This window comes from Phalacrocorax carbo, chromosome 2 (genome assembly GCF_963921805.1).
Source record: "Phalacrocorax carbo chromosome 2, bPhaCar2.1, whole genome shotgun sequence".
NCBI lineage: Eukaryota > Metazoa > Chordata > Aves > Suliformes > Phalacrocoracidae > Phalacrocorax > Phalacrocorax carbo.
The window spans coordinates 117,635,964-117,648,916 of record NC_087514.1 but is presented as its reverse complement, the minus strand read 5'-3'; the positions used below and the strand labels follow the sequence as shown (position 1 = coordinate 117,648,916).

Below are 12,953 nucleotides of genomic sequence, written 5' to 3'. Positions count from 1 at the left end.
TTCAGTTGAACTACACATTAGTATAAAGCCTGCCCGACGCTGAAGCACGTTGTCTGCCCAACACCGTCGGCCTTTAACTGGGTAAGAAATCCGCTGTGGCAGAGCTCGCGCGCTCTGCTGTGGTCGGCTGCCGTGCCGTTCCTGTGCTGCCTCGGTTCCTCGGGAGAGGGTGCAGCGGTTCTAGGAGGAGGGGGGAGTTTTTCATAGTTTTCTACAGATGGCGGCTGGAAACCAGGTTCAGTTACGGGAGCTACGGTGGGGCGGGGAATCCAGTGCAAGCCGTTTGTCCCACCCACTTTGGGGACAGAGCAGGCACATGGGCAGTAAAGCTGTAGGCAGGAGTTGAACCCAACCACGCCTGTGGTTTTCACATGTACAAAGCCAAACTCTTCACCTTTGGGTTACCTAAGAGGCTGTCAACTTCTGAATTATAATAATAATAATAATTAAAAGATCTATGTATAAACTCTTAAGGCCATGCTTTCATCCTTAGTTTTCCAGTGCTAGAGGGTTAGATAGACTTTTTTATATTGAGCAACTTGCTTTCTGAACTGCTGAGTAGTTTAGCTCAGATGAAGTTTTTTTTTTTGGTGCAAGATTGATTGTGTGTGTGTGTACGTTTTAAGAGTTCAGGGCCTGTGTGTTTACTGAAAATTAATAGAAATACTGGCTTAAAAAGCAGTTGGAGAAGCTAGTACTGCAATGGCCCCCCCCAAAAATTCTTGAGCCGCTTTTTAAAAGGCGTGTGAACGTGAAGAGACGTGTTTGGGCACCAGCAGCTGTCGTGGTCGTGCTTCACACTGTCGCAGACAACGGGACAGTAAATTAAGATCTCTGTTTAGCGGCTACATTGCGGATTAGCCTGCAGTACGCGGATTTCTTTACTGCTACAAAATGAGCCCATCGCGGCTTGTTTTGCACAGTCGGGGAGGGGGCGAGTACAAGCGTGCTTGGCCTGCCACTACGCTACTGCTGCAACAGAGTTTTAAGCAGATTTTATTTTCAACTGCACCAGGAGAGCCATCGGTACCGGGTTGTCACAATGATGTGTTGCCTTTTGTTGGCTCATTTTTTTTCTAAGGACATGATGGACCTTGTAAGTCTGTTGCATTAACGATGTACAAAAACAAATGGAACCTACTCTGATATAGGACACGTAAATAAACAATCAGCTGATGTAAAACTTGCTTTTGTTTCTGTTATTTCAAATTTAACTGTTTTCTACTAGAAGCAGACAATCTATGTGTGTCTTGGGTGCAGGATAAACTACGGAGCTGGTCTGCTTCTGTTACTTACCTTCACGTGCCACTAGTGCCAGGGTAGGTCGTGCAGTTAATCTAGCGATACGTCTGTTGTAAGATTCAATGTGTGGGTGTGGCGGGGGGAAGTAAACAAAAAGCAAGCACGTTTACAAAATTATTGAAAAACATTTATTATACTTAAATTGAAATGTGTACATCTCATTAAAAAACAAAAGCAATTTGCTGGTGCCATAATTTAATTCCAATTTCAAGTGAGCTGGACAAACTACTGTACAACTTTCAATATTCTTTAAAGTTAGATATTCGGATATTTTCCAATCAAGGATTTTTCCACTTTTATAAAACATTTGGATTTGAATATGGTGTGAGCTGAAAAGACACACGTGTCAGTTCAAGAAAATACTAGGACCAAACAATACCCAAAGATGAAGAACTTATAGGCAGAAATGTTTGAAGTACATAAAATTTTACTTTCAGTGCAGGAAAAAATAAAAATAGGAAAGAAACGCTAGCTCTGATGAATTTAAATTTTCAAAATGCTACAGCTTTAAGAAGCTTTTCTGCTAAGCACTTGAGCCAGTTACGAAAGAGGGACTGAAAAAAAGATCAAAGTTGCTTTTTTATGTGCTGTAGTTGTCGTTTACATTGAACACCGCAGCATAAAAAGCGAACTCTGCCCAAGCTTTTAAGCCAGCGATCAAGGTGGAACGCTTCAAAGGCACAAACTGACAGCTCTGAAACCGTCGCTTCGTACCTTCTGAAATATTCCCCTCTGAGTACCTACCCAGTTGAAGCGTAACGTTAACGTAGGAAATGTTGTGCCATGTCTTTATAAGAAATATCCAAAATATCAAAAAAAGCCCATTGCCTGGTTGCAAGAAAAGTAACTATTTGGTCGTGTGGAAGAGGCACTGTAGCAGCGGTACAGTACGGCTGGGAGGGCGGGGAAAGGTCAACAGGACAGGTGAGCTACTTGTCCGTAACAGCAACTGCAGCAAGGCCGTTACCCGCTGGGAAGGAGACTAACATGGTGCATATTTAGTGTTTCTCAAGCTGTTTATTTGATGTTGCTGAAAGCTACAGCAGCCACCCGGTGCCAGTGGGTCGTCTTCCCTCTTCAGCAGAATTCCACTAAGAAAGTCATAAAAATCCACCTCTCACTGCTAGTATTTTTAAACCCACAATTTTACAAGCAAAGAGTTAAACTGCAGCAGTGCTCCGCAGAGAACCTAGGAAACTAAACATAAAGGATGCATAGGCAATTCGTTTCCATTAAATTTGTTAAAGCAAAACACAATTACTTGGTACCCCACGGGATTTGTATTAATCCCTCCAATGAGGTACTCTTGATAATGCAGTTTGCTGCATGCATATATTGCATCTGTCTAGGGCTTCTTCAAAGCCCTGTTCTGGCATTTACACTTCTTACATACACTCTTATACACAATTTACACGGGAAGCTGTTTTGACAGCTTTACTCTCAAAGACCCGACGACCTGATCACTATCATCAGCTTAACTACTCGTCTCCACACAGATTAATATGTGCTCTGCTAACATCAAAAAAATAAAACCAGCGTAAGGTACAAGCAAGTAACAGACAAACTGGCACAGAAAGGTAAATGCCCCAAAATGAGTTTTACATTCATCTCCAACTGGATACAGAGAATAGAAAAGCAGCAGCGCTTCCCTTCTAGACACTGTATCTACTGGCCATAATTTGCCGTATGTCAAACAGTAAAGGGCAAGCACCTTTGCTTACATTGTCTTCCATGCCTGTACATAAGCTGTCGTGGCATTATACCTCCCATGAGGACACTTAGCTATGGCAGTGATAAGAAAGTTCACCTATCAAACAGCTCATTAGAAAGGTCATTTTGTGTTTTCAATATGAAACATCTTATACGGTGAAGTTAGATCCTAAGGTTTTCGATGATCTTTAGGCAGGACTTCAGTCTGCATTGGAGTTTCAGGCTAGCAATTGTCTGACATCACTTCAGAATTATATGGAAGCCTTCACCATTTTCAGCTGAAAAAGAGAAAAGCGTCAGTCTTTCGGAAGTAGCATCATAACTGTATCAGCCAACGCACCAAACCATCAAAGCACGGACTTGGGTCTTCCCAAGTGTAGCAGCGGTTCAGTACTGCTATGAAATACCAGACATGCAGTATCACTAACCCGCTACTGAGCCGAACCACCCAAAGATCAACTAACTTTTTGAAGTCCCTTTGGTTTGCAGTTATTCTGAACTCTTCTTAGTAGGCATTAAACCCACCTCACTTGACAGCGACCATTAATATCACCAAAGGAAGTTAACTTCTGCAAGACCAATATAAATCATTAGCATATGATTTTAATCCTCAGCCTTAAACCAGAAAGCCAAATGGAAACAGTGTGAAGAAAAAACCCTGGGGATTTTATGCCTGGAAGCTAGCAGTACCACAGAAAGGCTTAACAGCGGCGACAAATGGGTCTAACAATCGCTAACCATGTGAATAGATGTTGTACTACACAGAACAATTAGTTTGAGGTTAGGATGCTGATAAAGTAAAGCAGACTAAAAATACAGCTCATCTACAGCAAAAACATAAGCTTTTGAAAATTTCCTACTTCTGCTGAACAAGGATGTTACAGTTAACAATTTGTAATTGGATCTTCAAAGCTGGGACAGATTCTGTAGGTAAAATTTGCACAGAGTCAAACTTGTCCACTGATGACAGCGATTTCCTGGCACCTCCTTCTTACCAGAAGTACACTGGACTCCTAAGGAGGGGCGGGATTCATCTGCCACACCTCGTGTTTAACAGGGAGACCCACACCACATACTGAGGACACCTGGACAACAGTGGTTCCGGCCTAAGGTTGGCTGCAGCCTGCTTTAACCGCACGCATACAGCTAAACTGGTTCCACCCATTTGAGAGCGCGGGGCTGGGAGGGGTTTGTTCTGTGAACGCCCCCGTTCCTGTCAGCTCCTTGATGCTGAACAACAGCGTCCCGAGAGCGCGTCTGTGCCAGGCAGGGGGAAGGCGCTGTGGCCTTCCCAGCAAAACGGCCACGTCCTGTCTCCAGCAACAACCTACCGCAGAGGGTTATTTACTAGCCGTGAAGGAACAGCATTTTATACTCAGTTCTGCCAACTGTCAGGACTCCGTTAACATTCAGTTTCTGAACTACAGAGGTACTACTGCCAGCATTTTAATTTTTTTTTTTTTTTAATTATTTTGAAACATCACCATTCTCAACAATTCTTAACAGCAAGCACTCTTTGGTGATGGCTGAATGCATTTTAATAAGGTTTGCTACCAAGTGCTGCACTGGTTCTGAACTGAAAGCTCGGAGGAATGTCTGAGGTGCTACGCGGAGGCGGAGGGGTCTGGCTAAGAGAGCGGGAGGAACTGCTGGGTATTTTCTGCCACTGCTATATGCAGATATTTTTTTCAAGTCAGCCGTCGCTACAGCTGCCATTGCTCTTTGCCTGGGGAAACTTTACCAGAATAGTGCTCTGCTTTCAAGAAGGCTCCTTGGTAGAATAAACAATTATGTTTCAGACTGCCAGAAAAGGCACCGTACCTTTTATTGTGGTGAATAAGAAACAACTCTCATCTTGAAAGTTTTGAACCATCTACAAAAAAAAAAACCACAACCACGTTTTAAACCCTCCTGAGTGTGACCAATGCAAAAACCAAATACATCAGGCATTAATTGCTTTTATAAGCAATGGCGTATTTTTTGTTCTGTTCAGCATGTGACAAGAACATACCAAGTTAAGTTAAAATACTTTACTGTCAAAATACTGCTTGTTAATCATGTGACAGCCAGCTGGGAGCCTGTTCCTGTTGGCTGTGGTTTTGGAACGCTGTACGTGTGTGGCAGATGCTTGAATAAGCTGAGTTCAACAGTATTTGAACACTCCCTGCCTTTGGGCATGTTCAAATTAAATACGGGCTAAGTAATTACTGCAGCATCTCAGAACTATATAGACTAGTTGCCTTTCTCTTCTCATAATTTGAGTTTATTCAGGTAGAGGGACAGTGACATTTAAAAGATCCTTCTGCTCATTTTAATGTAAAGGAAAAAATTAAATGCCAGAAAATACTAGGTTCCATTACCAAACAGAAAATCCAGTAATAAAGAAGCAAGCATAAGAAAATCCTCCATGCTATTTAATTCATGAGTAAAATTTGTTGAGAAAATGAAGTTTCCATTACCTGGTCACTAACAAGAATGTGGATACCTGTGGGACCCTGTCTGTAAACCTGGTTGATCTGATGCAAAGGAATATTAAATGCCAAAGCAAGCTTGCGTGTGACTTCTGAGGCTGCCATTTCTTCTAAGTAGATTGCATGATAAACTACAAGAAAAAAATTTATTTAAGTAAGCACAGTACTAATTGATAACAAGTAACTACATGAAAAAAATCTGATTTTGTTTATACCCCAGCTTTAAAAAAATTTTAAAAGCTAGAAACCTTTACTTTACCCTCCCCCTGTTCTCACTAACCAGCGTGAACTGCCATGACTTCTTTCAAGGTAACGTCGTACGGGCACGCCTCTGACAGGGGGAGGCTTCTTTCTGCTCTGGTTCGGAAAGCGACTTCCACATTTTTTCCTGTATCCCTCACAAAAAGGCACAGTCACGTTAAACGGACTGAAATGGATCTTTAGAGTCACCTAAAGGTGACTTTGGAAGTACTTTTGGACCGTCTCAAAAGAAGCAGGTAACACATCTGACTTACACTACTACACTGTTGCCTTAAATAGGGGCATAGATTTATTTTTTTTAAGGAAGGCTGTTTTCAACTGTCTGAATAAATTTCCTACAGATCATCTCAGAGCTGAAGGGTGTGGGGGGAAATACAACACCACAAACAGGATGGTAAGACAAAGTCACTATTCGGTTTGATGCTGTATTTACAGCTCTACAGCTTTATTTCAGAGTGCCAGAAGGCCTTGGCAGCTCCATCTTTGCACATGCTTCTGTCCCAAACCAAAGACTGAAGATATCCAGAGGGAACACGGGCATTTTCAGAGACTGTATCCTGATACAGATCCTCCTCCACCTCAATTCTTGCATGGAAAATACACAACTACTATCACAGCAGCAGCCTACACAGACTGCAGCTGGCTGGGGAGGGAGGTCTCTTTGCTCAAAGCCAAGAGCAAGAAATGAATCATTTCAAATCGCTCCGTTCTCTTAATTGTAGGATTAAGACGAATTTACAATTAAATACTAAGTCCCCATCTTTAGTGAAACAACAGCTCTCTCTCAAGAAAACAGTACTAAAATCATAAGCCCATTCGTACGCTGCTTGGCTGTTTTTCCTTGTCCAAGCTCCACCAGTTCTAGTTCCGTTGCACAGAAAATGACAGCAAAACCTAACCGAAAATGGGAAAGAATCTAGGTGGTTTATTTGCACTGAGCTTTACGTGTGCCTGCATTTATCTGGTTAATACCTTGGCTGTAACAAGGTAGCACAGTTAATCTGAGAGCTCCTTGATTCGTTACCGTGTAACTACAGTTAGTTTTATCAATGGGCTGAAAAATTCAATGATTTAACCTTGAGAGGTTTTAAGGTTCTGTTCATCCCGTGCCGTGTTAAAACTGCAATGTTGTTCCGAGTACAACTTCTGACGGTTTCTCTGCACACCAGAAACAGAAATTCAGCCTCTTCGCTACTCTTTTTCCTTTCCATCTATCTTGTTTTAGACTTTTTAAGATGCATAAATGGTAGGCTAAGAGACCCCCCTATGCGCCGTACCGTATATTGCACCATTGCTGCTGTCACCGTTGCCTGCATCTTGCCTTTCCAGTTGTATGCTCCTTAATGGCTCCTGACAGACATAGATTGTTAAACGGGGCCTAACAGACCTGCAATGCAGACAAAGCACATGTTGGAGAAAAGGTTACTTGCCCTGGAAATACGGAAGCTTACATGCTTACAAATCTACAAATGTAGATTTGTTGTGCCTAATAGCATACACTTGAAACGTCGTCTTTCACTGACAAAAAAAATCAATGTAATGGTGACTGGTCTCTCAGATGCTACTGCGTTTTAACAAAATTTCAGTCAATTCCGAGTTCATCCATACACTGCTTGTTGGAATCCTGGAACATAACTACTGAGTAACACCGACAATGCGTATAAAGGTCGATGGTAACAAACACCCATTCCAGTTGGAATCAGATACACCAGTTGGGATGCGTCAGCACGCAGCGCCTCTAACCTCAGAAGGCTTCTGGTTGTCCTTAGCTCCCCTAAAGGAGAAGTTTTGTGTCTTGGCGACAAATGCATCTGTTCTCAAGAAATGGGCGGTACCCAGCTGTGTTGGTACCAGCCCTACAGCTCAACCTTTGAACTCGGCAGCGCCTCCCATCTCACCTGGGGTCTGCCCAGAAGGCGTGCACAGGAGGCTGTTCTTAAACATACCGCTGCCAATTCCTGAGTCAGCTCACACAGCCATCGAGGCCCATCCTGCCACTGACTTCCCAGATCTCCCAACTCTAAGGATGGGGGATTCTAGTAAACGACAGAACAAAACCCACCCAAGCTCACATTCAACGTATTACCTGGATTTCAGTGCATTATATAGCCGAATTCCATCGGCTGGACCACAGATTTGTACCAGATCTTCTCTTGTCAGCTTTAATAAATCAGCACCTGGAGAAACATGATTGTATGAAGTTTATTTTAGAACATCTATACTTTTTAAAATAAATTATATGTTAATTTAAAGCATGAATTACAAACTCCACCGTGATAAAAATGGAATCCTACAGACACGAACAAGAAAGTAGAATTTAGCTAGCACTGAGAAAAAACAACCAGTTTTCCAAAGGTGGTTAGCTTCACTTGATGGTGTCCATATCTTAAAAAAATACGAAGTCTGCAAGGCACAGTTTTTGTAGAGACAGTCACCATCCCTGGAGGTGTTAAAAAAATGTGTAGACATGGCACTTTGGGACATGGTTTAGGAGGCACGGTGGTGTTGGGTTGACGGTTGGACTTGATGATCCTAGAGGTCTTTTCCAACCTTAACGACTCTATGACTGTTGTATATGCAGACAATGGCTTGAATGACTCAAGGTTTTAAGTGACACCCACCCAGGTTAATGTATTTTAGGCACATGGAAAATAGACAGCAAAGACATTATTGGTTTCTCACATGCAGTCACACTCGACAAGTCGTCCCAGACACTCACCTAATACATCATCTCCTCTATGCACTTAAGTTATTACAGTGCACTCATTTGTAGAAGATGCTGCCAAAGGCTGGGACAGCTAAACCAGCGTGGTCAAATCAATAAATCAGCAGCATAACCTGGGGTGAATCCAGGTTATGGGATACTTCCATCCAAAAGCAGGGTTTTTTTAAATGATCCTGGGAATAAGTGATCTGTGAGAACAACTGCTTCCCAGAACATTTTACTTTAGAAAAAGAAGCTTAAATAAAAGATACTAAGCAGATCTAAACACAAAATGGAAGGAAGGTTCCTTCTTAGAAGCAGCATGTGTGTCAACAAAGAAAACGACAGACTGAAAAAAATCAGTCACTGTAACAGATGAGTGGGAGGGCAGGGAAAAAAAAAAAAGGTAGTCTTTGTTCATGAAAATACTCCATAGACGATCTAAGAATGCATAGGTAAAAGCCAACAAAAGCCATTTGTCATCATACCCCTTCAGTACTATAACAAAAAACTGACCACACCTGAAGAAATACAATAAAAGCTGCACTACACCTCTTACTGCAAAGAAAATCTCTATCAGTCAGCTAGTCTTTGACTTCTATAAACATATAAAGATAATAACGAAAAAGAAGAACTGCTTTAAAAGTTTTCCAAGAGTCTTTGTCAGAAATTTGGTACTAAAGTTTACTGAGAAAGCTTAGCAATCATAATACAAGAAGCACAGATCAAAACCGAACCAGCAGCAGAAGAAATGGTCCAACACTACAAGAGTTGACTGTAAAATAATTTTGCTTTTCCATTAGGCCCATGGCATTTAAAGTACAATCATCATGTCACTGATTAACTCAGGAGCCTTACTGTGTCAGTCTCAATGAGCTGGTAGATGCTGTTGCTTCCAGGGAAGCTTGCAGCAGCGCTGCCTACTGACGTGCAAGAACAGGTTGCTTTGCTACAACGTGTACTGACCCACACTGAGCCACCACGACCAATTTACTGCAGAGATCACTAGTAGCGCCAAGTGGTTCTTATATATTATATAGTTATTTTGGTTTGGTTTTCTTTTTTTCTTCCCCTCAAAAAAATCGTGTGTCAAAAGCTACAGCTTTTCCAGAGGCCTCACTGCCACCTCAAGGTCTGGTCAATCTTTATTTGGAGAAGTCATACTGCCTGTGCACAGGAAAACATCGTGGACCCCTGGGGTCTCAAAATTTTAGTTATTTTTATTAAATTACTGTATTATTAGCAATAGTTTACAAAATTTTAGTTATTGCTGCCCATATCGATGTCAACAGAACTATACATAAATAATTTTTATCAACATCATGTTTCCATACTGATTGCTGAGGAAGATACTGCAAAATACTGGCTCGTTCATTAGTGAGACTGCAGAACTTCCTTACTCAGGGTTGGATGACACATTCAACATTTAGCCTTTCTGAGGAAGCTTGTAAGTTTTTTTTCTCAGAACCTGTATATCCTACCAGAAAACAGTATGAATTTTAGGCAGAAAACATCAGGCAGCAGCAAACAGAATTATTTAGCTACAGAAAAAGACAACACTTAGAGTCTTTCAGATTTCAAGACTACCACATTAGAGAAACTGTACTTCTGGTCTTGACCAGGGAAGATGCCTGGTACAAAGAGAATTCTGGCAGAAGCATGAGCTAAGCCAAGAGCCAGAGAGCAGGAGTTATTCATCAGGTTCTCCCCATCAGGTGTCACCGAACAAAAACTGAGGAGGAATTTTACTCATCATGTGTACTGTGTCATCCCAACTCTTTGCACAATTACATGGAGGATTAAAGAAGCAACCAGCATTCACAGCCCCAGAGAATGCATCTACTGCTGTTTCTTGCTTCCATACGCATAGTGGAAATTACATTGACACACATTTAAGGAAGAGCAATTGGACATTCTGCTGAAATGAAAAAAAAAAACGACGAGTGAAATACACATAGGTAAAGAAATTCTCCTGTTGCGTTGTGCTGAAGCAGAGTTTGATACAAAAAAGAATTTGACATTTCTGTGAATAAGGTGACTGTTCACAGCTTCAGAGTTTGGAAGGATGAAAGCTTCAGATACTGCAGTTAAATCAAACTCCTAAGAAAAGATCTCCCATGGGGCAGACATTAACAATTTCTTGTACTTTCTTTGAGATGATTGCATTTTTTCCATTTTCCATTTTTCCATTAGGAAACAGCACAGCAAAATAGATGGCCTGACTCACCAAATTACTTTTCTCAAAGGATTAATCAAGGTTAAAATGAGTTTGTGAACTAGCGTCAGGGAAGAAGAACCTAGCTTCACACTTCAGTGATAGGGTGAATTTGTGCAAAACACAACTAGGAAAAAAAGGCCTTTCAACGCAAATTGAATATTTAATAAGTAAATTAGTAAATTACAATAAATATTGATGCCATTTTGTTCTTCAGTAATTATTTTCCCCACACAGAACTTGCTCACTAACACAAAGAAAGACTCTAAATAAAAAAAGTAAACTATAGATACCTGAGAAATTTGAGAAAAGCCTTGTATAGGTAGAGAACCTATGCTTGAGCAACCATTGCTGAGTTTCCTGGATTGTGGCTGAAGGATGAAGCTGCTGTAAGAAGCAAGATTGGATATGATCATTTGGATATTTAGAAAAAACCCAAAACCATTAAAAATCCTCCCTCAGTTAAACACTTTCCCAGTATTTATTAATATCTAGGTATGGATAAATCATATGTTCCGATACAAATCAGAATGATGCCAATGATCAATACCAGAAAGCAAACACTCACATCTCCAGACCCTTGAGAGGTTCCATCTCCTTGATGATTTGGGGAGGAAGAATTGCTACAGATAGGGGGGAGAAAAAAATAGGAGGGGGAGTATTACTAGAATTTTATTAAGCAAAATATTTAAGCATTGCTGGAAAAAATAACTTGAAACTCCCCAAACAATAAGTATCACCATTGAAAGACATATTAAATGCTGCATAGAGTGAAACTTCAGTTAAACTCAAGAGAAAGATCATCACACGTCAATATGGAAGTCATCTGGTTCCTGTTCCGTGTGTTCTCTATCAACTGGAGAAGCAGCTTTACCAACACCCGTGGGAGGTTATATGGCCACTGATCTGTCTTAAAGGGTGACTGAGGAAGTGGTAGTAAAATACAAGGCACAGAAAACTCAAAATACCACTGTAAATCATTCCTTAATCACCCAAGTTTAATTACAATAGTTTAATTAATGCCTCAATACAAAGTGTTTTTACCAACACAATTTCTGTTGAAAAGCTTGTAAAGGTTATTGCTGGGGGTTTTTCCTTGCAAATTGTATTAACTGTGTATGAGGGAAATGGAAGACTATTCTTGCTGAAAAAGCTAAACAATTTCCATAAACAAGGACTAAATTAGGATAGTTAAAAAGTAAAGTATTTGTTATATGGCAAAGGACAACAAGAAAAGTTTCCAACAACGTATAGTGAGCAAGAAAAATGTTGAAGCAGATGTAATTATGTTATAATTGAACCACATAATGCAAGTGTCAAACCAAAATAAATACATAGGTCCAAACAATCTCTCATTCCCCAGTGGAACCAGAAAACAGTTGCAAGCTCCTGAATTTACTCAGAAAACACTGTTGAATAAGCTTGATTTTCAAATGTTATCTTTAATTAGGATACAGAAAAGAAACCTACCTGTCTGGGACACTGTAGGTATTATGTTGAGCAGAGGTAAAAGCTGGAGCAGGAGTAGGGCTGTTGTTTACAAATGTCGTAGGAGTATCAGGCCATGGCGAGCACTGAAGATAAAGAATTGAAACTTAAGTTTCTCTTGACAATACATTTTTTACTCTGATGCACAGTTCTTTAATTTAAAGCCAGGGTTTTTTTCCACAGAGAATTTTGATTTGTAATTCCAAACAAAGACACTCTCCATCCCACACATTACATTATTCCAGGTGAAAATCAGTTTTCTTTTATTCTGTTCTTTCAAGAAGGCACCCATTTATACTGTCTTCTGCTAATAATGTGAAGGTATTAGCAATGGAACTGACAGAAGACCTGTACAGATAACTCAGCTGAAATCAAACCAACAAACCCACCCCAAGCCATCTGCTGAAAAAACTTCCATCCTAAAAGGGATGAAGGGGCTGTTGAAACTGCAGGTACCGTGACTTGACAATAGGTGTTCAGCACTAGTAAGTAAAACCACGAAGCTAGATTTCACCTCGTGGATAAATGTAATGTATCTGCCCTGACAGCAATTAAATACAAACAGATGTTTCAATAGAAATCTTGTAAATGGAAATTATGTATTAATTTACTGCAGGACTGAAATGATGCTTTCTCTAAACTGCTTGGCAAACTGGAATTTTTATACACAAATGTAAGTCATCACAAGTATATGATAAGCCAACTGTCCAATTTAGTCAGTCTTTTTTGGATTTTTTTTTTTAAACCACCACGATACAAGCCCTTCAGAATAAGACTAGCTTTCAGTGTTTCCAGTACCACT

General features: G+C 40.6%; 1 protein-coding gene across 5 annotated transcripts in view; it reads right to left on the bottom strand.

Moving 5' to 3' along the window:
• Positions 1–1,407: 1,407 nt before the first annotated feature.
• The window catches only part of UBP1 (upstream binding protein 1), a 44,497-nt gene continuing 32,951 nt past the window's right edge, over positions 1,408–12,953 (bottom strand). For 2 of the 5 annotated variants that reach the window (XM_064444019.1, XM_064444023.1), the window contains 9 exons: positions 12,134–12,237; positions 11,232–11,286; positions 10,957–11,050; positions 7,831–7,921; positions 7,022–7,131; positions 5,764–5,871; positions 5,472–5,614; positions 4,834–4,885; positions 1,408–3,290 (listed from right to left, as the gene is read on the bottom strand). In XM_064444019.1, the coding sequence (XP_064300089.1) occupies positions 3,253–3,290; positions 4,834–4,885; positions 5,472–5,614; positions 5,764–5,871; positions 7,022–7,131; positions 7,831–7,921; positions 10,957–11,050; positions 11,232–11,286; positions 12,134–12,237 (795 nt within the window). In that variant the 3' untranslated portion in view covers positions 1,408–3,252. The remainder of the gene's footprint in view (positions 3,291–4,833; positions 4,886–5,471; positions 5,615–5,763; positions 5,872–7,021; positions 7,132–7,830; positions 7,922–10,956; positions 11,051–11,231; positions 11,287–12,133; positions 12,238–12,953) is intronic. The other 3 variants (XM_064444021.1, XM_064444024.1, XM_064444020.1) reach the window with 2 other exon arrangements.